This window comes from Symphodus melops, assembly GCF_947650265.1.
Source record: "Symphodus melops genome assembly, chromosome: 19".
NCBI classification, from domain to species: domain Eukaryota; kingdom Metazoa; phylum Chordata; class Actinopteri; order Labriformes; family Labridae; genus Symphodus; species Symphodus melops.
Window position 1 is genome coordinate 20,669,215 of NC_136709.1, and position 27,073 is coordinate 20,696,287.

At 44.1% G+C, this 27,073-nt stretch overlaps 2 protein-coding genes and 1 long non-coding RNA gene across 11 annotated transcripts in view; 2 read left to right on the forward strand and 1 right to left on the reverse strand.

Annotated features, from left to right (window-relative positions):
* LOC306840485 (phospholipase B1, membrane-associated-like) overlaps window positions 1–716 on the forward strand; it is a 70,550-nt gene extending 69,834 nt beyond the window's left edge. For all 6 annotated transcript variants that reach the window (XM_079369813.1, XM_079369810.1, XM_079369811.1 and 3 more), the window contains 2 exons: window positions 440–511; window positions 594–716. In XM_079369813.1, the coding sequence (XP_079225939.1) occupies window positions 440–511; window positions 594–707 (186 nt within the window). In that variant the 3' untranslated portion in view covers window positions 708–716. The remainder of the gene's footprint in view (window positions 1–439; window positions 512–593) is intronic.
* LOC306840512 lies at window positions 222–2,397 on the reverse strand. Its single transcript, XR_013781333.1, has 3 exons — window positions 2,308–2,397; window positions 576–708; window positions 222–446 (listed from the first exon to the last, which is right to left on the reverse strand). It is a non-coding gene; the product is annotated as an uncharacterized lncRNA (long non-coding RNA).
* Window positions 2,329–25,625, forward strand: larp1b (La ribonucleoprotein 1B; the record flags this gene model as incomplete). 4 transcript variants are annotated; one of them, XM_079369768.1, is made up of 20 exons in its annotated part: window positions 2,329–3,147; window positions 5,742–5,803; window positions 8,594–8,650; window positions 9,327–9,558; window positions 11,008–11,187; window positions 11,445–11,558; window positions 11,739–11,907; window positions 13,793–13,937; window positions 14,349–14,526; window positions 14,810–14,997; window positions 15,132–15,206; window positions 15,487–15,846; window positions 19,993–20,107; window positions 20,251–20,432; window positions 20,633–20,739; window positions 21,080–21,240; window positions 21,357–21,501; window positions 22,407–22,516; window positions 23,866–23,993; window positions 24,089–25,625. In XM_079369768.1, the coding sequence occupies 20 exons, from the start codon at window positions 2,814–2,816 to the stop codon at window positions 24,341–24,343; spliced, it is 3,297 nt and encodes a 1,098-aa protein (XP_079225894.1). In that variant the 3' UTR covers window positions 24,344–25,625. The 4 variants fall into 4 exon arrangements, with proteins under 4 accessions (XP_079225894.1, XP_079225895.1, XP_079225896.1 ...); XM_079369769.1 differs by having other exon boundaries at window positions 19,996–20,107; XM_079369770.1 differs by lacking the exon at window positions 15,132–15,206 and having other exon boundaries at window positions 2,330–3,147.
* Window positions 25,626–27,073: the final 1,448 nt, after the last annotated feature.

Below are 27,073 nucleotides of genomic sequence, written 5' to 3' on the forward strand. Positions count from 1 at the left end.
TTTCAGTCTTCCTCATTATCTTCTGTCTGTCTCTTACCTCAGGAGTAAATCAGTTTGTCTGATGAAGGTCAACCAGGTCAATCAGTCAGCCATCTTAAAGGAGTGAATAAACCTGAAGAGGGTTTACGATTAAGATGTGGAATCAGATCATTTTCATAATTTTTTTTCTTTAAAAAAATACTCAAACAAAAAGTTATTGAACAGTCGGAGCCTCATCAAACTATTTGACAACTAATTCATTGTTTGGCGACTTTATTGCCTTTAATATTTCTGACATACTTTTACCAAACACAGTGAGGTAGGAGGTCAGAGTAACGTATTTAAAGTATGCGTTCACGTATCTTATCTTACGACGGTAAAGTCTTTTAAAAAATCTGAAAATAGTTTCTATCTCGAGGATTATTTATCATCGACACTGACGTTCACTCTTTTTCCTCAGTTCCAGCCTGCGGGAGAGAAAGATAAAATAAAGACATTTTCAGATCCCGTGAAACTCATCTGCCCGCCAAAGGTATGAAGTCACCAAGTGTGTGTGTGTGTGTGTGTTGATAATGAAAATTCACAATGATCTTTACGTCCTGAATCTCCTCCAGGATCATCCATACATCTACACCCGACCTGGAGCGGACTCGTCTGCACTGACTCTCCAACGTTTCTCTGTGCTGACTCTGATCTCTCTGCTCGCTGTGTTTCACGCTGTAGTTTAAACTGAAGAGGATTTCCTCCGGGGGCCAAAAACATGAACACATCCTCTTAACATAAAACTATAAGGACATAAAGAATAAACTGAAGTGTTAACATGTAACATGAGGTTTATCAAAAGGCCAAAGATCATTGGTCACACAGTCAAAGGTCACATCTTTTCCTCCTCTTCGACCAGTGTGAAGTTTCAGAGCTCCTCAGATCACGTCTGTGAAGTGTCATGTTGCAAATCCACTCTGATCCTGTATTTGATCACGCTTATAAAGCCCTGTAATTCAGCCCTGTAAATCTGTCTGCATGTGGAGAGAGCAGCATTGTGATGAATTTGTTTTTTAATTTTTTTTTTTACCATGGTCTGATTTGAAAATGCTCCATTTTTAGATAAAAAGTGAGAATGTCTCTGTTGAGGCTGATCAACAACATACTGCTCTCTCACACACTGTACTGAAATGTCGTCTTGTTTGTCATCTTCGTTTTTGTTGCTGTGAATCCTGAAACATTTTCCCACATTGTGGACGAATACAGTTCTATTCCTCTTCTTCTAGTTTTATTTGTTTGCACAAAAAGACAAAGAATAGTCCAACACATGAAAATAAACCTTTACAAAGAAAGAGAGAAAGAGAGTAACAAGTTAGTCTGATTTATGTTCTATAAAAGGTTGACATGTAATTCTTTGACCTCATAGCGATGCTGATTTTATGAAGGTAATAAATAAAAGGCCCGTTGCCTGTCTGTATTTTTTTTAAATTGTTGTTTCCAAAATGATCTTCAAATTCTACGAAGGCCTTCAAGAATTAAGCCGGGGGAAGTCCCGTCCAGTAAAATTAAGAATCCACAACAAAATCTTGTGACTTACATGCAAAGCATCTCAGGACCTCTGACGTGCTCGTTCCTTAACCCACCGCTCGTCCACTCAGATAATCTACTCTCAGGCTTCTTTCAATCCCACGCTCTAATCACAAAAGTGTTTTGGCCCCCACTCTCTGAAATTCATTTTCTCACACTTTCAGATTCAGCATGTTTAGACTGTATAAAGCAATAAAGAATTTTCCACATGCAGACGAGCCTTCATGTAACCTTTAAACCCTTTCGAGTGCTTATTATTTTGTGTGTTTTGATCTTAACTTAGCCCTGCTTGACATTTTTATTGATTAATTTATTACTTACTTACACATCCTATATAAATGGGAAAGTAAGGGGATCTATGAAGTGTCAAAAAAGAGTGGGAGAAATTAAATGATAACCAGTGGAAATCTACTGACCCCTTGAGTTGGAGAGGATTAAATTTGAAAAACATAAGATTTGAACAGGCACTAAAGCTTGCAGGTCAGAGACCATGTTGGAGCAGTGACAGCACATCTTTATCACCTCCTGGGATTCAAAACTACTGGAAGCAGTCAAAGACAGCGTTGGAAAACATTTTAAAAATCAAGTTTAATTTCTTCTTTTTATTTTATTTTAAATTGATTTAACCAGGAGAACTTCCTTCCTAACAATCCGTAGCACAAAGAAGAGTTACAGACATAAAACATTATATATATAAATGTGTTTATTTTTCCACTGCTGCTCCACATTGCCCTAAGTTTAAAATATGTGTTGCAGTACCTTCGTGTGGCCGCTAGGTGCGACAGAGTCACTGTTTACAGGCAGGGAGCAGCTGGCTGCACGAGCTCCTAGCTGGTCGCGTGGAGTTGAAACCGGAGAGAGGCAGAGAGGAGGTCGCTGTTGTAGTTTGTTTTTTAAAAAAGTTATAGAAACTGGCAGGAGAACTTATTTAGCGCGTCTGATTCACACGGCGGCAGACTTCAGTGTCGGAGGTAAAATACGTCTTGATATGAAACGGTCGCTCGCGACGGGAAACAAACAACGTTTAGCTCGAGCTCGCTGACTTCTTCTGCATGGTCGCTAGCTAGCTAACAGTTAGCTTTTAGAAGCTAATCGGCTAGCTGGCTAGCGAGGTCCAGCCCCAAAAAAAGTTGTTTACCTCGAGTTGTGGATGTGGTCACCCCCTCTTGAGCTGTTTTTTTTCGCGTATTTTCTCTGGGATTAGAGAGCCAGGACCAAAGATTCACACTGGATTTAACACTTTGTGCTGTTAGGAAACTAGCAGGATGTCCACAGAGGTTGAGCATAGTCAGGTCGACTCGGGTTTGACAGCGGAGAAGAGCCAAAACAAGTCCGACGGGGCTCACCTGCAGAAAGAGCAGAAAGAACCGCAGAAATGTGCGGAGAATCCTCAGCAAGCAGACGACGTAGCGTCAGACGTGCACAAGAAATGCAAAGAAAACGATAAAGAAAACGACCAAAGCAGCAACTCGGCTGACTCCTCGGAGACGGTGAAGAGGAAAGTTGTTGAAGCTCCTCCGCCGAAAGTCAACCCGTGGACCAAGAGGACCACGGGCAGGGTGCCGATCAACAACATGAACTCAAGCTCTCACGAAAAAGGTGAGATTACCTCTGCTACGTTTCTACCTGTGGGGAAAAAAAAACAACCAAAAAAAACCATAAAAGTCACAGCAGCTGCATGATGAGCACGTTGTTTCTGCAGCATTTTTGACAGCTTCACTTGCAGAGTTTTCCCACTTTGTGTCTTTCACACCTCATTTGGGGATTTTAAGTGCATAAACTTGAATGTCAGAGCTGAGTAAGATGTGTTGATGGTGGCATATTTGCCCCCATCCCCCCCATCTGTGCTCGGATTGCTCCTGAGCTGAGCACCACGTGTTGATTGCTGACAACTGCTACTTTTTTTTTTTGTACCTTTTTAACCTAACTTTAGCTTTGCTCTTTCAGGGGATTTTAACCACTTTAAGAGGTAGCGAGAAGTTGCGAGAGGTGATGTGGGTGAATAAAAGATCAGATTGGGGGGGATCGGTGCTGCTGTCTCTGTGTAAAGTAAGCTAATAAGACAGCCAGGCTAGCTGCTACTGCTGCTGCTGTAAAGACACGTTTTGCATGTCCAATGGCCTGGCTGCCTGCAGTTCCTCCCACCAGCCTGCTCACTACTGTCACTAGTGAAAGTATGTGAACAAGGTGGATGGACAGGTGGGAACGTTTTAAGTAGGTTAGGGTTGCTAAACTAATGATATTGTTGACTTTGGATGACTCTAATTCAGTTTTCAGTCACTTATTATTATTTTTGTTATTTTATTTAAGCAGGAAATTGAGATTAATCTCTTTTTCAAGAGAGTCCTGGACAAAACAAGCAGCAACACAAGTTAAAAGAGTTTCAGACAGACAACCATACAAATACAAAAAATACATCCTGAGGTGATTAAAAGACACAAATCTGAACAACAAATGTTTTTTTTTCTTCCTTTTTTTCAGGATCATCCTCAAACGTTTCAGGGAGAACATGAAGTCATTTAACTTCCTCTTAAAAGCCAACAAGAGAATTTATCATCATTATTATCAACAAGAGGAAGTGGAATATATACTATATAAATAAGATCATAAATATCATAAGAGACATATTTGTTAATGGTGATACGTCACAGGGGGGCGTAAATATCACACCTTCAAACGGCGGTCTGAGTAGGGCCAATGTGGCGGCTTCACTAAGTCAGGCGAGGGCGCCGAATAACTTAATTTGCCACCTGATGGGTGTTTACTCACTGAAAAAGTCGGCATTTTATGATTTATCTCCTGGACCTCTCCACCTGCTCTTGATGGCCAAGTTTTTCGCTGTGGATAACGCACAAGTTGACGTAGCCTCGATGAATGCACCTGATTGGATAAAGTCCCGACTCGTTCAGGTCGTCCCCGGACACCTCGGGCCAATTTGCCTAAAATAGAGCTCTGGTCTATTCTTGTCTGGCGAGCGCCCTCTCTTTGGAGCTCCTTTTTGAAATTCGCCGCAAAGATCCTAAAATGCGTCGCGCGACTGTCGCGTAATTGTGGATTCAAAATCAGGAAAGGAAAACGATGAGCAGGTATAAAAGAGAGAAGGGATGAGTCGAAGAGGTTTAACAATCAACATTAAAACAAGTACGTGCAAAGAAAACTAAAAAAAAGTCATTTTATTCTCTCCAAGACAAACTATTAATAAACTAATAAAACGGTTGTCAACACATTTAAAGCCTTAAAAAGCCTGTGAACTTTAGGTGCACAGTCTGTGAGAGTTGTAGTTCATTAGGGGGGGTGGATGTACTGGACTGCAGTAGTGCATTGTGGGAAGTGTAGTGTTGGTTAGTTTTGTTTGGCCTGACAACTGGAAGCCTGGAGTTCTTGATGTTTGTTGTATTAAATAATAAAATGCTCTTTAACTTTATGGAGGATCAGCCCTGAAATATTGAGAGTACACGTTTAATCAGATATCAGAGTTTTTATTGATTAACTTTTTTATCTGTCTTATCAGCTAACTAAATAATCAGCTGAGTGTTTCATTGCCAGTTTAAATGTTGATGCTGTCAGCACAGCTCGTTCACATGTGGGCCACGCTGACTGACTTGTTGTTGTGTGACCGCTCGTGTCTTACAAACAGTCGGCCCCGAGGCGAAGCAGCAGTTCGGACAGTTCGCTGAAGTTGAGCCGTGAATGTGTGTCAGAGCTGCGGGAGCTATATTTGAAGCGTTCGACTCTCGGCCAGCATGCAGGCATCATTTTACAGAGTTACTGTACAGTGTGTGTCTGTGTGTGTGTGTGTGTGCGTGTGTGTGGTGGACGTCTGCAGGCTCGCTCTGGCATACACCCATTCAAGTGGAAGCCTCGGCCCCGTGTCTCTTATCAATCCGACCATCCTCTGCAGAGCGATAGGGACTGACAGGCTGCAGCGGGCCACTCCCAGCCTGCAGAGACACACATGCATACTGCCGCTGGCCGCTCACAAAACACCCTCAACTAGTTCAGTCGCTGAGGCAGAGAGAGAGAGGGGGGGAGTATTTATTCATCCTGTACTGACAGAAATTCCCAATGAGCAGAGCACACATGCACCAGCGTTGAGCAACCTGCTCGATGGTGGTCTTTAAATCCCTCTGGATTGAAGGTTTCTCTGTCACATTCGATGATGTCTGTTTCACTTGTTGATTATGTGTCTGCAGATCAACAAAACGCTCTGAAAGTCGTCCGTGCCAGCAAGCCCAGAACGAGAAAATCCAGCAAGGTAACCGTCTTTACTTTTTTTAAAATATATTTTTATTATTATATATTTTTGTTTTTTTTGTGTCCCAGTCGTGACATGACGCTGCAGGTAAACCTCTTTCATGTTGGGATAATTAATCCCAAACACTTAAAAATCAGCCTCAACGTCACAGCTGATGTTCAAACTTGTGCGAGTTATCGAGCTGTGAGTCCAAACTGAGACTGTGATCGTTACCCGTTTCTCACCTGTTCATAAACTCGCATGTTGGTGCTTTGAGGTGGAGGTGACACATTCGTACATCAGCAGTGTCGCTCCTGCCAGGTATTGACATGCAGGATGGGAAATTAACATCTGCCACAAGTCAAATGTTTGCAGGTTTGAGCTGCCGACGGGCTGGTTTTTTTTTGTTGTTTGGCCTTTTTTCTCTCCAACCAGTTTTTCCGCTGCTGTTGTCAGAAGTCAGAATAAAATACACAACATTATAAAAGTGATAAAAAAGTGACGGCTTATTTCCTTAAGCTTTCTCAGTCAGTGTTTCGGCTCGGTGGCAGAATAATTACACAGTTTATGTTCTCATGAGTTGAACTTTTTAATACTTAGTGTTCACATCTGCTCTGCTGAAGATATGTAGATTATTTCAGGAGATCTGCTCCACACTTGGCTGCTCACAGTGGGAGACTGTCCCTGTCAGGCAGGACGGGCGGGGGGGGGAGTCCGCTATATGATTCAATAATAAGAATATTTGCCTTTGCTGAAGCGTGTAGTTCAACAGAATCACAAGATCAACAAAAGGTCGTAGAGCAACACCCTGACATTAATATTTAAGTATGTGCACGGAGATCGCGTCGGCCACGTGCGTACAGTTTAAATATGCACTGTCTCCAGTTACAGGATTTACGCGTCGTCACCCTCTCCTGCTGGTTTGAGGTGAATTCTCCGGAGAAAATCCTGCTGCGTTCTCACACCCGCTCACCCGGAGATGCTGCGGGAGGAAAAAACACACAAGTCCAAGTGAAACGTTCTGGTTGTTTGCGTTCACACATGCAGCTCCGCGTGGAAACATCAGGAGGAAGATGTTTGCTTGATATTAGCGCTCGGTGCAGAGCCAGGATGTGATCAGGGGGACGGCTGACACTTAAGCTGCTGATAACTCACTGAAGTCGTTTTCACATTATGCGCTCCTGATTCAGAAGATCTACTTTTTAAGTTTCTCTACTTTTTCTACGAGCGCTTTATTTTGAAATGTGAGTTAAGTTAAAGCTATTCTGTGGAGTTCTTGAACTTCAGTGCTGCCAAAACCGAGCAGTGAGTCAGCAGAGACAAAAAGACACAGATGTAGTGAAGTGTGCTTGCTACCAGTCGAGATAAATATAAACATCACTCCATCTGAAAGGCTCTTAAAAACAGTGTTGCAGATTTTTTCTGGGCAAAGGAAGTTGTTGTAGCCGGAGGCTGCACAGAAGGCCGTTTTGGTTTTGAATGTTAACACAGACTCTGTTTACCAAAGAGCTCCGCTGTGTGTTTTTAACTCCGGCTGAACCGAATGTAAACCAAACAGGAGCTCGACGTGTTCATCATTTGTTTAAAAAAAAAAAGTTTCCCTGAATTTCAGTGAGATTTTAAAAAAGCAGAGAATTAAGGTCAGTCGTTTTCTGCTCTCCAGCCTGACGTCCAGTAAACAGTTAGTTGACACAGTTTGGCGTGCAGCGTGTAACTCATACCTCGGGCACGTCACCTGTAATGACCCCGTATGTGAAATCATTAGCACTACTCGCTCCGGCTGACTGCTGCAAGTAGCAGGCAGACACTTCATGTTGGCTGCTGCAGGTCAGCCGTCCTCGGCCTCCCCTCAAAGCAGCCGCGTTAAGATCCCCCCCCAAACTCCGTCACAAGTCCCGAGAGTTACAAATAGTGATGTTATGATGAGTTCAAGGTCGGCTCAGTAAAATGACTTTAAGGGAACGTAATTGAACAGCACAGACATTTTTTGTTTCCCCTCCATATCAGATATATCGACCAGTTTTGTTAAAAAAAAAACAAAAAAAAAACGTATTGTTGTGTCGTCCTTGTCGTCGTCATGGATTGATAAAAAAGTTTTGTTCATGGTTTTACGGTAAGATCAGAGTTGTGCCCTCACAAGTTTCTCGTGCACGTCACAGATAAAGAGCAGCAAATGGACTTGAGCTTATGAAGCGCGTAAAGTGACCATCAGAGCTCACTGATCGATTCACACAACGGGAACAACTGGAGGGTTAAGTGCCTTGCTCAAGGACACATTGGACATGTTCCGGGGATAAAGGGACAAAACACCTGATAAAAACTTGTTTAAATAGGATGAATAAATGTTTGTACCTTTAAGTATCCTCAAACTAACATATAGATCTTTGTGTTTGGACACACACACACCTGCCGTCGTGATTTTAAAATATCTCTGCTGCTTCACGCGTAACTTGAACTCTTTTCTGTGTAACCTTGATCTCATATCAGGCTGTCCAAATGTACAACTTTCACCTGAGTGGAAAGTGCTGGGGCCTGTTTATCGACGTTGTTTGCAGTTTCCTCACAGACCAGGAGCACTGACCTCCTTTTCCTCCCCCGCCGGTCTCCACCAGGAGTCGAGTCAGAATCCACCTGACCCACATTAATGATGAAATAACCCCACAATGACTCGTTTCCTCAGGGGGGGGGGTGTCAGGGGTTTATTGTTGTATGAAACGTTTGGTACTAATAAAGTTTGATGTATTGATTGTGAATGTTGAATTTAACATATTTGATTTGATTTAATTTCCTTCTTTTTTTTCCCCTTAACAGTCAAGTGACTTCAGTGATATCACAAACTGGCCCACACCTGGTGAACTGGCCAAAGAGGTACTGTGCGTGTGTGTGTGTGTGTGCGTGTGTGTGTGTGTCACATTTTAGCCACAACAAACAAACCAACAGTGCTGGAGAAGTTTGAATTGATAGTCCTGTGTTCGAGCCACAGAAAGATCCCGATCAGATTTCAAGCGGAAGAAATTCTGATCACATGAATTAACTGGTAGTTGTGCAAAATTTAAAAAGACAAAATAAGTTTAATATTTGCAGAGAACATCTGTAGTCAAAGGACAAAAAAAAGAATTAGAGTGGCGTTTTCTTTGCCGATTTAAGAAGCACAACATTTCTCTAACTTAATCCGAATTCAAACGAGATCTCAATTTTTTTTTTGCTTGTATTTTGAGGCTTCTCCTTCAATTGGGACAGGACGGTGAATAGAGAAGAAAATCAGAGAGAGATGTGAGAAAGAAGCTACAGGTCGGATTTGAGTCTGGTCTGACGCCTCTGTACAAGAGGCACGACTTAACCACTAGGCCATCTGCGCCCCTTCACGAGACCGGCTGTTTTATTCGGATGTATTTTATTATTAAACTTTTAAAAACCAAAAAGGCTCAACAGCCAAATGCAACCAAATTTTTAAAGACAAACGTGCACGAATACAAAGTCCTCGTGATGTGTCGTCGACCTCTGCAAGTTTGACCTGAAACCGTTTTGTTTTTTTCCCCCCCAGCAACAACAAAACGTCCTCAACAACAACGGGAAGAAGCCCCCCTCCTCACGCAGAGACAAGGAGAAGAGGAGGGAGCGGCCGGACAGAAAGTCAGAGAGCAGCCACGACGGCGGCGAGAGCAAAGAGAACCAGGAGGCTCAGACGGACCCGCTGGGAGATCTGCCCAAGGGCGGAGAGTCCAAGACGGGACAGGACGCCAAGAGCGCCGCGCTGAAGAAGAGGGGAGGCGAGGGTGAGTTTTTTCCTACTCCGAACGGCATGTGAAGAAAGCACCAAAGACGGTTTGATTGATGCACACGCGTCGTCATGGAAACCAGGGACAAAAAAAAAACATTCATCTTTATAAACCAAATGGAGTAATCGGACAGAGAAGCTCTAACTCCTTGATTGTTGCTCAGACGTAGCATGTTAATAACCATAATGATGCTGCTTGGTGCAGAGGGGCGCATGCTGTTCTCTGATGATCTGATGTCTCGCACTTCTCCTGATTCATGCTGAACTTTACAGGTTTAAAAAAAAAAAAACGAGAAGTAGCGGGCGCCAACTCCTCGTGGAGAAGCGTAAAAATACACAACACTTGATGACGTCTGAGAGTCTAAAGTGGAGATGAAATTTAAGAGTTTTGTTCCAAATCTGTTGTGATCGTCGGGTTTAGTTTCCCCTTAAAACGCCGCCGCCGCCGCCGCCAGGGAGATCGCACTCACACACAATAACAGAAGATGACGTCGATGCTGGCGGGGAATCATGGGAGTGATCATGGGGGGTTTCGGCCATTTGCAATGAATTTAGATTTTCCTCCGTCTGGATCTCTTTCCAAATGCAAACGCAGATGGTCAAACTTCTGATCTTCAGACGGCGTCTAAATGACTCAAACACGCAGACTGAAACGTCGCCAACATGTTTGTGTAATTCAGACTTTGTGCGCGAGTTGTCTTGCGATTCTCGGTATTCAAAAACAAGAAAATACCAAGTAGGAGATTACCTCGGGTGCCTCGGACTTCTGTTTTTTGTCGGCGTGGTATCGAAGTAGATCTCAATATTAAAGGTGTGACATCGAGACAGCAAGTGTTCAAGTTCAGACCTCGCTAACCGAGACCAGAGTGCTCCGAGACCGAGACCATAGATATCAATGAAACCCTCGTGTGCAGGGGGCGTGTCACTCACTCAGGCTGTGACATCGAGGCATAAAAATGTAATTATGAATTAATTTAAATGTTTTGATCTGTTAGAACGAGAGGTGACCTGTAAAGTCTGTCAGCCGTGGTCTTGATATGAAATCTGGAGTGCGTCCACTCGGAGACCTTTAAAAAGTGGTCATTGAGATTTATCACCGAGGTTTCATATTTCAAGGAACGTTCTGTCGGAAACATGCTGTGACTCAGATTGTCCCCCCCCCCCCCCCCCCCCCCCTCTCCCCTCCCCCATATTTATCGTCGTCATGGTGTTAGATGACCTGTCTCTTCAGAAAGTGTAGATCACATTTCAGCTCATGGATTTTTATTTAAAACGTCTGTAACTCCAAATAAGTCCAAATTTATCAGCCATACTTTGAAAGTCAGGGAAAAGATTTTTAATGAGCTTCAGTCGTCATTTTATTTTGTTAAAACCTCATTTTTAATTTATTTTTTTTGTTTGGAGCAAAACTCTTCACGCTGTGTTTCCGGTGTGTAATCATCGATAGGTAACAAACGTAAGTGGGTTTCTCTGCCGCTGGAGGACGCGTCCCGGGACGACGGTGACAAGACGCACGGCGGGGGCCCGGCACGCTCGGACACAGATCCCACCAGCGACTCGCCTGACCCCACGTCGCCCAATCACACACTCCATAATAACAGGGCGCATGATAGCAGCAGCAGCAGGAGTAAGTCCTTTCGTTCACACTTTTCTTCTTCTTCTTCTTCTTCTGTTCCTGCTGATCAAACTTTTCTCTGCGAGCTTCTTGTTTTTCCTCGTGAGAACGCAGAATGAACGCATGGCGAGGCTTTTGTTTTATGTGACATTATGCAACAGATAGTTTAGACCAAGCAATCTGATTGGACGAGGAGGAAGGAAGGAGAGCAGCATCACATTTAAAGGAGAAACAGCTTGAGGATGATCATTTTTTGTTCTCATTAACAGATTGGAGAAGAGAGCCGCGGGACTTTGGGGACGACAGGAGTGACAGCGGGAGCGTCCGAGGAGGAATACGAGGTCGGGGGAAAGGTCGTGGGCGCGGGAGAGGTCGTGGACGCGGTATGATTTTTCACCTCAACAACACCGTCTGTACAAACTTTTATAGTTGACTTGTCTTGAAACAGTCGTCGTGTCGATTCTGCTTTTTTCCTTCCTGCAGATAAGTTTCTGTTTTTTTTTTAGTCAACATTTTTAAAAAAGCAGCGATGTCGACTCACGTTTCCTGTTTTATCCTGTCAGGCCGTTATGAATACTCTCAGAGCTTCCGGGACTCTCAGTCGTCAGACGGCGCCGTTCAGGGCTCCTCAGAGTTCGGCACCAACATGGTGTATTACTACGACGACGGCAGCAAGGTCCAGATGTACACAGTGGACGAAAAGCTTCTGAAGGAGTACATCAAACGACAAATGTGAGTCTTTAATTTAATTTATTCAAATTTCATGTGGACCATAAAAGATAGAGGAAAGAGTAAATGTAAAATAAGGTTTTAGAACATTTTCACTTTACTTATTTTAGATCTAAAGTGAGTTCCTTTTTTCTGTAGTTTTGATCTACAGGAAGTTCCTTACTTTATTTCAAAATAAAAGCCGGTTTGTGTCCAAACAGGAAGTTAAGTCTCCGCAGCTTAAACGCAGGCTTGGTTATTTCCACTTTTTCAGATTTTGGTTGAAATTGTCTTTTAGGTCCTGACAGACATTAATAACTCAGGTTCTCTGAAAAGGAACAAAGAAAATCCATCGTACAGTTTTTCTTTTACAGTGAAAAGATAAATGAATATTTCTAGCACAGCATTAGGCTGGAGAATATTGATATGTTTTGGTTTTAAGGGTGTGTACACCACGAGGGGAAAACAAAATCTTTTAGGTAGTGTGTGCCGGCCTGAGGGTGGAGCACTTGAAGATGTTTGCATGTCGGGTGAGGTTAGTTTACACGTCTTCTATTTTAGGAATTCAGGAGAGTTGTTTGAATATTAGTGCAGGCTGAAGATGTCAAATATTAAAAAGATGGACTTTATAAACGTCATTGCAGCGACAGAAGTCATCAAACAAACAAAAACATGGATATGTGGAGTGTAAAGAAACTTTGACGAGCTGTAATCGCGACTAAAGAAGTTGATTTGAGATCACTCTCAGAAGCTGGAAGAATAAATTTAAAAAAGTGACTTTAATAGTGTCAAACACTCTTAAATCCGATTATTAGTTTATAGCTTTCTAAAAAAAAAACTTTAATTGTATTTGACTACAGTGAAAGCTCGAGCTGACTCACTCTTATGTAAAGTCGATATTTCAGCGTCTACACTTTATCGGCGTCTTGGAAAAGAAACACGGCTGAAAAGGTCAAAGTGGGGGGGGGGGGGGAGTCAAAGTTATGTTTTAACCAGCAGCTTGTTCAGAGTCAAACAGGTGAAGGTTGTAACTGTGCAGATTACAGGTGTGAAGAGTGGCACAAGCAGGACAGAGAGAGCATGTGTGCAGTGTGTCCCCTGGGGTTCAGCTTGTGTCCTGCAGGGGGCAGCGTGCGCTCTGAGTCTCACCCACAAGCTTCGGCCTCGTTGCAGCAGCAGACTTGGAATAGTGGAGGAGGGTGAGGTGGAGTCCTAAATATAGCCTGAGTGCCTCGGAGGGGACAGAGGATGAATTATTATGTGCAGGCCTGAGCGAGGAAAAGTAAAAAAGAAAAAAGTGTTTAATGGGGGAGGGGTGAGAGAGAAGAGGAGACAGTAGGAGGGAAAGAGAAGAAGAAGAGGAGGAGGAGGAGGAGGAAGGGGCATTCTTGTCTTCTCCTCTCTCGTCTCCCTCAGCGTTATTCAGGCTGCTCACTCAGCCGGCGTTACTCCGCATGAAGCGACGACTCCACACCGCCTGCAGGCGGAGCTCCGTGTACAGACGTGTGTGTGTGTGTGTGTGTGTGTAGGCTGTGCATCCATGAGTGTGTGTGTTTTTTTTGTGTTGTGGTAACTTTTAAGTGGTATGACAAGTGAGGACGGGGAGCTTTCCCTGCTTGCAGATTTGGTATTTGGTGCTCCAGTCAGTTTTCATCGACTGAGAAGAAGCATTTTATAAAGTGGTGGAAAGAAAAATTCCAAGAAGCAGGTTTTTTAATTTTTATTTTTATGCTTTATGACCGAAAAATAAGCCGATACCGATAGTGACTCGATATCCTCGCCTGGCTGATGAATCTGTCGGGCTCGAGTAAAATGACACACTTTGTCCAGGTGTGAAGTTCCCTGTATTATATTAAACGCAGGAAGACATTAAAAGATGCTGATGGATCACTTTGTCCTCCTCCTCCAGTGAGTACTACTTCAGCCTCCACAACCTGGAGCGAGACTTCTTCCTGAGGAGGAAAATGGACGCGCAGGGCTTCCTCCCCATCTCCCTCATCGCCAGCTTCCACAGAGTGCAGGCGCTGACCACCGACATCGCCCTCATCGTCGAGGTAAAAAAAACAAACAACCCAAACCTTCCAATCAGGTCGGAGACGCCGTTGATGTGACGCTCTTCACTTTGTGAGTGAAGCGGCGGATAACTGGCGGTTTTAGCGTAAAAATATCTGCTTCAACAATCGATCAGATTATGAAAAGAATTAAATGAAGAAAGTATGGATGAGATAGTTTACAACCCCAGCTTCACTCTGGAGCCATCCAGATTGAAAAAAATGGCCGGTTTGGGCCGCGTAGCCATTATAGACCAAAGTATGGGAGTTAATCGAGCAGCTGGAGTCACTTCCTGGTTGGTGCAGAGGAACCCACAACTGCTCAGGAGCGCCCCCTGTGGAGCAGCCCACTGACGTCTCTCCTTTAATGCATGCAGGTCCTGTGTGTGGTTAATCGTCTCCTCTTTTCTCCAGGCTCTGAAGAGCAGCAAAGAGGTGGAGCTCGTGGATGATAAGATCCGCTGTAAAACCGACCCTGAGCACTGGCCGATCCCCACCCCGACCATCGTTGGCTCCCCGCGCACCGACTTCTCACAGCTCATCAACTGTCCCGAGTTCGTTCCTCGTCAGTCCCTCAGCTCCACAAACTCTGGTCAGTATTTCACCGCTACGTTTTTTTTGTCTGTAGATAAAAGTTGAAAAGATGAATGCAGACGTCTGGTACCAAACAGAACAATGGACTTAGTAAGAATTGTTGTGCATGTGAGCGCAAGACCCTGACTTCGATCTTAAACACAAAAACTAAGTCGAACAGATCATAAAATTAGAGTTACCAGCTCTTATAGGAGATCAGAAGGTTTATTTATAGAGCTTCAGTTCGATCAGCTCTGCGGCTGCATGAGAGTCTGACGCGTGCGGCGTGTTCGGCCTTTCAGCTTCCTCGCCCGTGGAGAAGACTCCTCCCGACTCTGCTGAGCCCGAGGACTCGACTGGTCCCAGCTCCTCCAGCCAGGAGTCGCTCCCCAGCACAGACGCCTCCAAAGACTCCCCCGCCCCCCAGCCCGACCCGGACGCCTGGATCCAGGTGGAGAAACGCCATCGACAACCCTCCGGAAAAGCAAAGGTACAAAATCTAATCCACCTCCTGATCCTTACGCTCGTCTTCTCTCTTTTCTTCGTCTTCTTTTCCTCCATCGTCCTCTCGTGTCTCCTTTTTCTTTTTCTCACCCGTTCGCCTCTCCTCCATCGTTCTGACAGCACGACACTGACGACGTGTGTGTAGTCACCTCTTCTCCTCCCTCGCCGCTCAGTCCCGACCTCCTTCTCTCTGCAGTTGAGTACTTTCTGCTCTCACTTTATTTTTCTTCTCTCATCTTTTATTAACTGTCTGAACTCCGACTTTTCTCATCCAACTCTCACCTTTTGTTTAACCTCACTTATCATTTTTACTTTGAACCCTTTTTATTTTTTTCTCAAAACATCAGACATCCCAGACTCCTGGGGAAAAAAAAGAATTACAAAGTTGGATTTTAAACTACATTATCAATCCATCCTGCAAGTTCAGTCGATATTTTTCCGTTGACATTTGTTCTGCGTCGGTCGTGTCATCCAGGAGCGGTCTGAGGCATCTCCACACAGCCACCAGACTCCCACGAAGGCCGAGCCCGACCAGGAGGAGCTGGACTTCCTGTTCGACGAAGAAATGGAGCAGCTGGCGCCGAGGAAGAACAAGTTCACCGACTGGTCCGACGAGGACGACTCGGACTACGAGATCGACGATCAAGACGTCAACAAGATCCTGATCGTCACCCAGACGCCCCCTTACATCCGTAAGCACCCCGGCGGGGACCGCACGGGAAACCACGAGTCCCGAGCTAAGCTCACCACCGACCTGGCCAAAGCCATCAACGACGGGCTGTACTACTACGAGCAGGACCTGTGGAAGGGAGAGGAGCAGATCGAGTGCAGCAAGGTAAGGAAGAAAAGACGGAGGGCGTTTAAAATGATTTAACCAAAAAGAAACTCGTCCGCTGCTCTCTGTCTCCCCCGGTGTCTGACTGTCGTGTGAAATTTGACCTTTTAATCCAGTTGGTGGAGAATACTCCTCGTGAGTTTGACAGTTAATTTAAAAAAAACAAAACAATTTTCTCAGGAACATGTTGGAGCAGATGTGTCCCGGAGAAGTGAAAGAACATTCTCACCTCGTCGTGTCTGAACAAGAAGCCCCTCATTCATAGAGAAGGAAGTCTTCAAGTCTCAGGGTTTTTTCGGTCTTTTTAACACTTGCATCTGGAATGATAGATTTTTACTATCACACTTGTGATTGGTGTGAAGCTTTAAATGTAAGCGCTGTCGTAGATGTTGACGTGACTTCTGCAGCGGGGTCAGAATGAAGATGGAGTGCGTGTGATCGTTGAAGAGAAAATGAGGGAAGCGTCAGATCTTGTGATGTATTGTTGTGTTTCTTCGGCCTCTGCAAAGCTTGATTCACTTCCTGTTATTGAACTGGCTCCCCTGTTGTAAAGCGCTGAAACATTTTACAGCCACTGTCACTGTGCCAGTGGGTCAACAGGGCGACTCCGTCTAAAGTTAGACAAAGAAATCCTGAACATAAACAGCCGGATACAAATCCTCAGCACGCTGACGTCGTACAGGAGTAACTTAATATTTAATACATGATGTTCTTCATTCCTACTGTACGGGTTTAGACCACGACAGTTTTAAAACTCCCTCCTGATCTGACTGAGAGGCTTCAGAGCAGTGCTGATGCAATCACTCCTCAAAGTCCTCGTGCTGCCGTGTTCGTTAGTTTGCAGTGCAGCCGGGTTGGAAGGACGTTTTCTCCTCCTCGTTAGAGTCTGGAGCTGCAGCAGATGTTGTTTTTAGGGGGGTTTGTTGGGGTCTTAATTGGATAGCACAGCTGAAGAGAGGAGGGAAATGTTGGGAGTAGAGAGTGGAGGGATGACTAACGGAGGCAGGAATCACCTCAACTTGAAAAAAAGAGAGAAATTTAATCTCATGACACGTCAATCTTGTTTCCACACCGACACAGAATCCTTCGCCTGGCAACGGGTTAAATGTTCTGCATATTTTTTGCAAATTGTTAAGAGGTTTGTTTGACTGTTCAGAGAGAGAGTGTGTGTGTGTGTGTGTGTGTGTGTGTGTGTGTGTGTGTGTGTGTGTGTGTGTGTCCCGACTTTAAACATACCGGCATCCGCTGTTCAGGATCAAGGGCAAAGGCGCATAGAGCAGCAGCATGCAAAACACAAACATGAGCAGCAAAGACAGTGAAGGGTGGAACACAAGTACAGACGTAAATGTACAAAAATAAATCAATATAAATGAATCATTTTGCAGCTGTATCGACGTCATCTGGCTCAAACACACACTTTCAAAGGCATGATGGGCTTTTGAAGTTTTTGAAAGTGATAATGTATCATCCAGCTGTTATTCCTCAATGTGCGTGCTTAAAATAAGGAAGCTGACTGTCGTGGCGAGGGACTTGACATTTAATCCTGAGTCTGAGAAATAGGTCAGACGGCTTCTCGACTCAGCGAGCACCCAACAATTACATCTTGCTCGGAGACTCGCATCATGAAAAAAAGAAAAAAGAAGAAAAAGAATAAAAACCTTTTCAGACGGACGTGTTGAAAAGTTGCACACTTTTTTCGACACTTTGAGGGATTCAGAAGCGGCACGACCGACGCTGCGAGCACTTTGACATGAAGACGTTTTCGACAGAGCTGTTAAGTCTCAAACTGTAGAGGAGGGGGGGGGGGACAAAAATAGCCGGACATTTATCACCTACTATACGAGCCTCGGGGTCTACATGTGTGTCACACAGCTGCTGCCAGAGAGGAGCGTGACCTGCTTTTTGAGAAAGCTGCCTCGTCTGCAGAAAGGAGCGTGAACAGTAGAACTACTGACGACAGGTTACACGGGATTATGTCATCGAATTACAGAGGAACACATCTAACATCATGAGCAGTTACAGTGTTGTGTTTTATTTCAGTGAAGGTTGAAACACTAACACAAGGTCCTGACTAAAAACAAAGATCCTCTCCTCAAGACAAAAACTCTCCAAAGTAAAAGCAGCACGATGAGCTGTGTGACCTTTGACCTACAACACTCATGATAGACATCAGCGAGCGTCGCTCTCTGATCTCTCTCTCACATCAAAGACGTTCAAAACCTCGTTGTTTTGAGGGAAAAGTTTGAACATTTGACTTTATATATATATTTTAAAAAAACACCTCCACTCTCTTATTTTCTCTCCCTGATTACCGACTGTCCTACCTTTGAAATAAGACGGTTGTTTTATCCTGACACACAGCCAACCCAAAAGTGTAGAGTAGTTCTTCTCCCGGAGCGGGAAGGTTGAGGGTTCAATCCCCAGCTCCTGCAGCGACATGTCCGACGTGATCTTGACCCCAAGTTGCTCCCGCTGCTTCGTCTGTGGCGTACGAAAGCTGAGACGTGCAGCATCATGACCTTCAAGTGCAAGCGTCACCCGCTGCACGCGACCTCGTGCTCCCACCGTTCGTAACAAACACCAAGTCAAACCAGATGCACGGCAGGAAGCATTTTATAACATCAAGTACAGAGAGGCAGATCGGTGGAAGAGAATTATTGTCGCACTTGTAAAAACCAAGAACAGTAATCTCACCAATCTGACTGAATCAGACGTAGAAAGAAAAGAGAAAAATCAATCAACATAAAACAACAACCGACGACGTCAGGAGACAGTGAGTTACACAAACTCTCTTGAGTTCTGACTCGACCCGGGTCCTTTCTCTAAAATAAACCTTCAAAATAAAAGTTTGCATAACAGCTGAAATTGTTTGTTTTTTATATGAAACGTTAATGAATGAATTAATCACACCTTTAAAAGTACGACACATCCCTCCCAGAGCATTGAATTTCCCCCCAGGGACAAATAAAGTTCTTTGAGTTTGAATTGTTATATAATAATATATAATATAATATATATAATATAATAAACGATTTACACGTTTTGGTCTGTCGCTGCTGTCGTGTGTTTTCAGCACGGTCAGCTTGTTCTTGGTTCAAAGGTTGTCAATAATGTCTCCACATGTGGGAAATGTCACGCCTGAACACACACACACACACACACACACCAAGGTCGCCTGGATTTCTTTCTGATGCTGACGTGTTCCAGTTCAAAGTACGCGGCACATCTGCCGTGTGTCACACAGGCCTCAGTGGCCTCAGCGGCACTTCGACTGTTGTTTACACCACGTCACCTCTGTGTTATCAGTGTCGACAGTCGAGAGGCTCAAACATAAACTCGGCTCAGGAACACTTCATGTGTAGTATTTTATCCAACTGCTGAAGTTTTCTTCACAAAAATTGTCGAGAAAGTTGTTTGGAGTTATGAATTAAACGGAAATAAAGTTTGTCGTGGAATTTATCCACTCGGTTTGTTTTCAATAAGTTAATTCTCGTACGAGTGTCGGCGACAACATCAGCTTAATTCTACTGTTTCCTGTTTGAGTTTCCTCACAGCCTATGAGCAACTCAGTGCATCGTTTTTACTCTGACGCCACATTTCTGTGTTGCTCCTGTCGACCTCGGCGTGGACGGAGGAAGGAGCGGTGACGCAGCTCGTTAGCTTGTTTTACGAAGCGGAGATGACGGTGCATTAACAATATTCAAACCCGTAAATTAAAATGTTGTCTTTGACTTGTGTCGACCCCGGAGAGAACTGTAATCCAGGTCACCATGAGCCGCTTGTTGACATGCAATACAAAGCACCACACTTCCCGTTGTCTACCTTCAAAATAAAAGCACCAGATGTCATAAGGTTCGCGAGGGAACAAAGCAAAAAAATAAGTATTTAACGGATGCGGTGTGGACAGCGAGCGCGTGATCGTGCATGATGTGATGCGTCACCCAACGCTGTAACAACACACCTAACATTAAAATTAAAACATCTGCAAAGTGTTGATAAAAATTCAAACAGCTGTGTGTATTCAAATAAAATCTAAAAGCAGGAAGACGATGCAATTTACAGTCGACGATTATTAAACACTAATATTCTGCTGCACTCTTTAAAACCTGAAACAGAAAACTGTAAACATGTTTCTGGGTTTCTCAGCAGGAAGTGGAAAACTTCAAGAAGCTGAACGTGATCAGTAAAGATGAGTTCGAAACTCTCACCCCCAAAGTGCCTGTCGACCCGATGCAGGAAGTCCCTCCTCTTCTCGTGCCAGGTGAGACAGCTGTGAAGTCAACATCCTGTTTGCTCTTTTTTTAACTTAAACTCAGGGTAATTAAACAGTATTAATATTCTGGAGACTTCACGTGTTAAACCAACATCTTTTTCTTTCTGTGTTTTTAAAAAAATAAAAAAAAGGTTCGTCCTCAGAGAACAGCGGTGCAGAATTGGCTCGCTCTCTGCCTACGACGGTCCCGGAGTCTCCCAGCTCTCATCAGCCCAGAACACCCAAAACGCCTCGCACCCCTGGACGCCAGGACCCGAACAAGACGCCACGCTTCTACCCCGTCATGAAGGACAGCGGAAACCTCGACGGGCAGGTGAGTGCGGCGTGTAGAGAGACATTTTTATTTATCCTTTCTAATCTTTAGACAAACACGAGTTTCCTCTGAGTTTCAAACCAGACTTAAATCTCCTGGATGAAGTTTTGGATCTCTTGTATCTGAAAGGTGATCGACGTCCTGTTTATGAATTCATCTGTTGTTGTGTTTGTTTGTTTGTTTGTTTTTTCTCCTTCCAGACGCCGAGGAAGAAGAAAACCAGCCATAGTTCAAACCCCCCTCAGGAAGCCCACATCGGCTGGGTGATGGACTCCCGTGAACACCGGCCGCGCTCGGCCTCCATCAGGTCCGACCGCTTGCTTTTAGTAACGACTAAAAAGATGCACGTCACACCTGTGCGGTTAGGTGGACAGCGTTTACGGCCTGTGTCCGTTAACGAGCTGGCAGCACACATGACCTCCTTTTCAGAGCGCTTCCCACCTGCACTCGTTGTTGCTAGGTTACAAAGCTTTTAAAGCTCTGTGTGCTTTGTATTTGGAAATCTGATCATGAAAACGTGAAATCAACGTAGCTGCTGTCATTAGCAGCAGCTTCACACATGGAAAGTGTTTGAGAAGAGTCGGATCAGGACAATATGCTGAAGAGAGTCACAATGAAAGTAATGCTAATCATCCTTCCTCCTGCAGCAGCTCCAACGCTTCGCCATCAGAAGGCGCCCCGCTCACAGGAAGTTACGGCTGCACCCCCCAGTCTCTGCCCAAATTCTGGCATCCCTCCCACGAGCTGCTGAGAGACAACGGCTTCACTCAGCAGGGATACCACAAGTACCGCCGACGGTGCCTGAACGGTACACACGACCTTAAAACTTTTCATTGTAGCATGAAAAAAAAAAAAAAGGCTTTCATGTCATTTAGTTGAGCTGAGATTCATGTGGAGGCTTCGTGTGTTCATAACCGTCCACAGAGAGGAAACGGTTGGGGATCGGCCAGTCTCAGGAGATGAACACTCTGTTCCGATTCTGGTCCTTCTTCCTGAGAGACAACTTCAACAGAAAGATGTACGAGGAGTTCAAACAGTGCGCGGTGGAAGATGCCAAAGAAAACAACAGGTGAGGAGAGATGTGTGAAGAAGCACACGCGAGTCAAACTGAGAACATGGGCTTCATCTGACGTAATATTCAGACTCTCTCTGCTGCTGCTCTTTCTGTATTTCCCCTCCTGACCGTGTGCCCTTTGTCTGCGGTTCCCTTCATGGTGGCGTGCACGCTAACCACTTAGTGATCCGGAGAGGGAAGATGAGATTAGACTAAAAAAACAGGGGAAAATAAAAAAGTTAAATATAACAGAACCAGAAAGAATCGAAGGCGTTTATTAGAAAGTAGTGAGGACGATCCAACGGGTTGGTCGTCTCTCAATCAGAAGATCTGGGGTTCGATTCCCAGCTCCTGCAGCTACGTGTCCTCGGGCAAGACACTTGAACCCAGAGTTGCTCTTGTTGATGATTTCACATAAATGCAGTAAGACTTTAATTCCTGAAAACTAACGCACATTTCTCCTTTTGAATTTGACTTTGCGATGGGTTCCTCAGCCCTGCGTTTGTGCCTGCAGGCGGCAGAGGTGTTGCACCAACGGCAGATTGATGTCCTCGCTCTGACATTGTTCTCCATCTGCCTCTTCACTCACCTGCCAAACTCACATTCCTGTCACACAAGTCGACGGCTCAGGCCCTGAGTGTGGTTTCAGGGTGTGTGAGCAGACGATCCAACAACCCCATCAGCTGTGTGTAGAGCAGCTGACCTAATCTGAGACTCGTCCGTCTGGTTCCTCCGCCAGCTTTAATAAAGCCATCAATAACTCAAGAGACAAAGCTTTTATTGTGAAGTGCACATGTGGGAAAATGTCTGCTACGCTAAAGACTGAATCAATGACATGGTGAAACATATGCCGTGTGTAAACGTGTCACTTGTTTAGTCGCAGGTCAGAGTGCAGGTAAATATTTGTCTCTCCCCCGCAGGTACGGACTGGAGTGTCTCTTCAGATACTACAGCTACGGTTTGGAGAAGAGATTCAGGTTAGATCTGTTCAAGGACTTTCAAGAGGAGACCCTCAGAGACTTTGAGAAAGGTAATCAACAGTCAGCTGTCCCAAACTTCACCGACTGTCGAAGGGGAAAAAACACACTTCAGCACACGGCACGTAAACACAGACAAGTTTGAGAACTGAGCCTCAATCTCTAAAAAGGTCCACAAGGTCACAGGAAGCAACGGCCATATTTAAAATCTGCCTTTTCCTTGTATCGAGCAGAGACTCAGAGGTTCCAACTTTATTTAAACCTGAGGCTGCAAGTCGGCATCCAAAACCAGAAGTAATCATTGAGGGTGTGACTGCACAGATGGGAGGGGGGTGGCGCCTGTAGTCTCGTGGTCACTGAACGTACAGAGGCTGTAGTCGGACCCGCTGTCCTGTGTCTCAAATAAACTCATAAAAAAGACATATAATTAAAAGAAATAATGGAATCAGGCCACGCCCCCCTGATGGTGGAGGCGGTGCTGCTGGTTTTGGTTATGCGGCAGTCTGAAATGACGTCTCTGGCTTTGTTAGTTTTTGAAAACATTTGAGCTAATGTTGAAACCCAACAAAAAAATAAATTAACATCGGTTTGTGTTGAGTGTAAACATTCTCCATATTTTACCTTCAGGCGTGTTATAATACATTCATTGATTAAACATTCAGCAGCTCAGTAACTCGAGATAATCAGGGTCACCAACGGGAGCCTTGTAAACCTGCTTGACCCGGTTTAAAAGTTCACGTCGCTCCGGCTCGCCCGTCTTTTAGCTGAATGTGTTGTTGTGTGAAAAGAAAAGGATTAAAGTCGATTTCTCTTATTTCATCACCGCGAGTGACCCGCTCAAGCAGAACAGAGGACTGGCGGTGAACTCTTCAGCCTCTTATTTCCAGCTCAGCGAGTTCAGTGTTCGGGTGACGTTTGTCATCCAGAGGAGAGGCTGCGCCGTCACAGAGACGCTGCACGTTCCAACACTGAGCAATCATCGCATGCTAGCAGTCGACGCCAGATAGCGTGCTCATAACCATCTCTGATTTATAAAGGTTGGAAGATGTTGCAGCATCAAGGAAACATCTTAGAAATGGGAAACTAAACCGCAGCACATGTCTCAGATCTTCAATCAGCTGAACGTCTCTGTCGAGGAAAAACACGAGCACGTCTGAATACAAGCCCAAACTATTGCTAAGACGAGAGCATCGGTCCCCGACCCTCAACCCGGGGTCCTGGCCCACCCAGGGGGGGCAAAGATAATCCTGAGAACTTTAATCCAACCAGGCTCAGTGAATCTGCACAGAAGTGAAAGATGACGCTTGAATGTTTACGTGCTTGTGTTGAAAATAGAAATAAATGAATTATGATTTTTATTTATTTTTTTCTAAATATCTCTGCGCTGTTTTTGCTCCTGCAGGTCAGCTGTACGGGCTGGAGAAGTTCTGGGCCTTCTTGAAGTACTCTAGGATCAAGAACCAGCCCATCGACCCGAAGCTGCAGGAGCACCTCAATAAGTTCAAGAACCTGGAGGACTTCAGGGTGGTGGTGAGTGTTTTCAATGTCGGCGGTATAAACGGGCGTATTAAAATGTTCAAGAGTCGGTATGTTTCATCTCATGATCCTGACTTCTGTGTCTGCAGCCTCCAATGGAAGGAGGCCGGAGGAGACGCCACTCATCCTCGGCCGGGGATGAAGGAAGGCGTCGTCGCCATCCTTCCAACACTACCTCAAAACCGACGCAGGCCTCTAAATCCTCTAACGCCGCAGCTCAACCCGCCACCGTCGCACAGAACACGCCCAAGGACAACGCCCAGAAAACAGCTGCGCCCGCCGCCCGGGCTGAGAAGTCCGATCCTGGAGCTGGGAAGAAGGAAAGCGCTGCGCCAAACAAATGAAGCTCCCCCTCCTGCAGGCGTGGGGTTTGGATAGCAGAGATGCAGAGCGTGGCGGCGGCGGCTGCTGCAGCAGCTCTGAGCTCGGCGTTCGCTCTTTTTGGCAGCAACCAGTTTGGGTATGACGAGAGACTGAGCGTGGTTGACTTCATTTGATCATTTTTATCAGTGCTTTTTCATTTTTAAAATAGCAACGAAAGAAAGCAAGTAAGCAAAATGCAGAGAGCTTGATTTTGCGCGCCTCACAGCTCGTCGTAAACGTTTACACACAAAATAAAAATGCATTCCCTGCATTTTGCCTTTTACTCTCTTCTCAAGATGCCAAAAGTCTTCAACAAGTCTGTTAATCTCCTTGATCTGTAAACAGCCCCTCCGCCTGTCACACTGTGGTTCTAGTTTGCCAAGATTAGAGACGCCGCAGTTAGTCGTGTGTGCCTTAATCTGATTCTGCAGGACGAGAAAAGGGGCGATCGGCTGCAAAAAAAAAAGAAAAAAAAAAAGCTTTTAAAAGTCTTCCAAGTGAATTATTTGGGGTTTCTGTCACCACTTACACGTCTTCTTTCCTTCAGATAGTTTCTTTTTTTTTTTTTATGAGACAATCACATTGACCGCTACAGTTCGATATTTGTGAAGAACGACCCCCTCCGAGGCCGCTGAGCCGAACAAAACGTGCCCCCATGTTTTTAACTAACAGGAAGTATTGCAGCTAAAAAAAAAAAATCATGTTTGGATTTTTTAATTCAAAACCTGCAGAAATAACAATGAATTCATCTGGGAAGCTTTAAACCCCTTGTTTTTACACCCAGAGGTAGAATAATTTATTGTTTTATTTCTGTTTTTATTCTCCATTTACTTGATTTTAATGGAATAGTCTTAGGTAATCATTGCAGTTTTAATGGCTTTTGCTATTGAATATGATTTAAAAAAGAAAAGAAAAAAAAAAGTTTCTGCTGGAATTATGGGTGTGAGCTAGCATCGTAAAACTAGCGTATATTTTAGCTTGAAGTTAACTTCGTATTATGTTTGAGGCTTGGTGCTCTAGAGCACTTAAATCGTTATCTTTCCTTTTACTTTATAAATGGACTTTAAAGAGTTTCAGAGTTGAATTTAAAGAAAAAAAATGTAAATACTATAAAAAATAATTTGCTATTCAGTTATTCTTTTGATTCTAAGAAGTGATTTGTTTTATTGGTAGTGTGGTTTTGAGTGTGTTTTAGCGATGCATGTTAATGCCAGAGTCTTGAATTGTAAAATGCAAAAAAATATAAAATAACATTTGATTGTATGAATTTGTGTTGGCCTCATCTGTGCCTCTTGTTGTCAGCTTACTCTGCACGCCTCTCTCTCTTTTCTTTAACTTGTCTTTTAAATATTTTAGTGGTGTTGCTGAAGGCGAGTCATCGAGCCTGATCGACAGGTTTTGTTCTGTTTTTTTGTTCCCAGGGAACAAAACTGTGGAAGTTCATCATCCATCATCAAACATAAAAAACAGTCTCTGGGTTCGTCTGTACATGTAAAGTGAGATGTGTTCCACCTTTCAGCAGTTATCTCCATCAGAGTCAACAAGCACTTAAAGTAAAGAGGAGTTTACATGAAGGTTGCAAATAACCTGAGAGATTAAAAGGGGCAACACTTTGTTTCAGAAAGAAACAAAGCTTTTATTAAGAAGTTCTCCATCTTAAAAGTGCATGAAATAAAACGGTCTGGAAATGATGAATCCTGTTGTTGGGGGGGACATCATGGATTGCACGCAAAGAAATGCATCACAAACAAGATCCTTTCGGTACATAACATTTAATAAAATACATGTATATATTTTTTAAACTGGATAATTGTAATGTTTTAACAGGAAGCTCAATACGTGCTTTTCTGTTTCAGTACGGGTCCTCACAAGGGGACAAAAACCATCAGGAGTCCAGTCGCAACTTAGAAAAAGTGGTGGGCGGGTGCTTTGATGCCTTCACGTGTCCCTCGTAAATCTCAAATCTCTACATTGCAACAGTGTCAATACAGCCTTTTATATCTGAAGTGAGAGGTAAAATAATAGAGGAGGTAATCCTTCTTTTCGTCCCCTTAAAAATTACTATTAAACTTTTATGATCAAATTCTCAACAAGCAAAGTTATCTTCTCTTTAACTTAATATTTTCAGAAAGCAATGAGGTTACATTTATCACTGTGTAATATTAAGTTTATTACCGTGTAATATCAGAGCTGAACATGTTCAGGTTACAATAGCCTACATAACAAAATATATCTAATTTGTAAGAGTCATTCAAATTGCATTATGGGAAATGGAGGACCCAAAGCTTTTGATTTTTGAACATTCATGCTGGCTTGTCTCATTGAATTCCTCCGTGTTCAGTCAAATATAAACACATGGAGTATTAATAACATTTCCAGTTCTCCTTGCTGGGCCCCTGACAGGCCGGGCCATAATTAAACAACCTCCTCGTCCTGGATCTGATCAACTTTTGGAGCTGACTGATAAAAGTTTGTTGACTGGTTATTGTTGGGTTCAAATGTGCAGGAAGGTCCTGGCATGGGGAGCCTGTTCAAAGTCCGACATGCCCGCACCATGACTTTAACATCACAAACAATTGTAATACTGTTTCCAGAAAGGGAAGGGAGGGCGAGGTTACTCTTTGAAAGAAGCAACAACACATATATAAATGTGTATTTTATGTGTTGATACGACATTAAGAGATGGATTTAATTTCTGCTCAGAGCAGTTC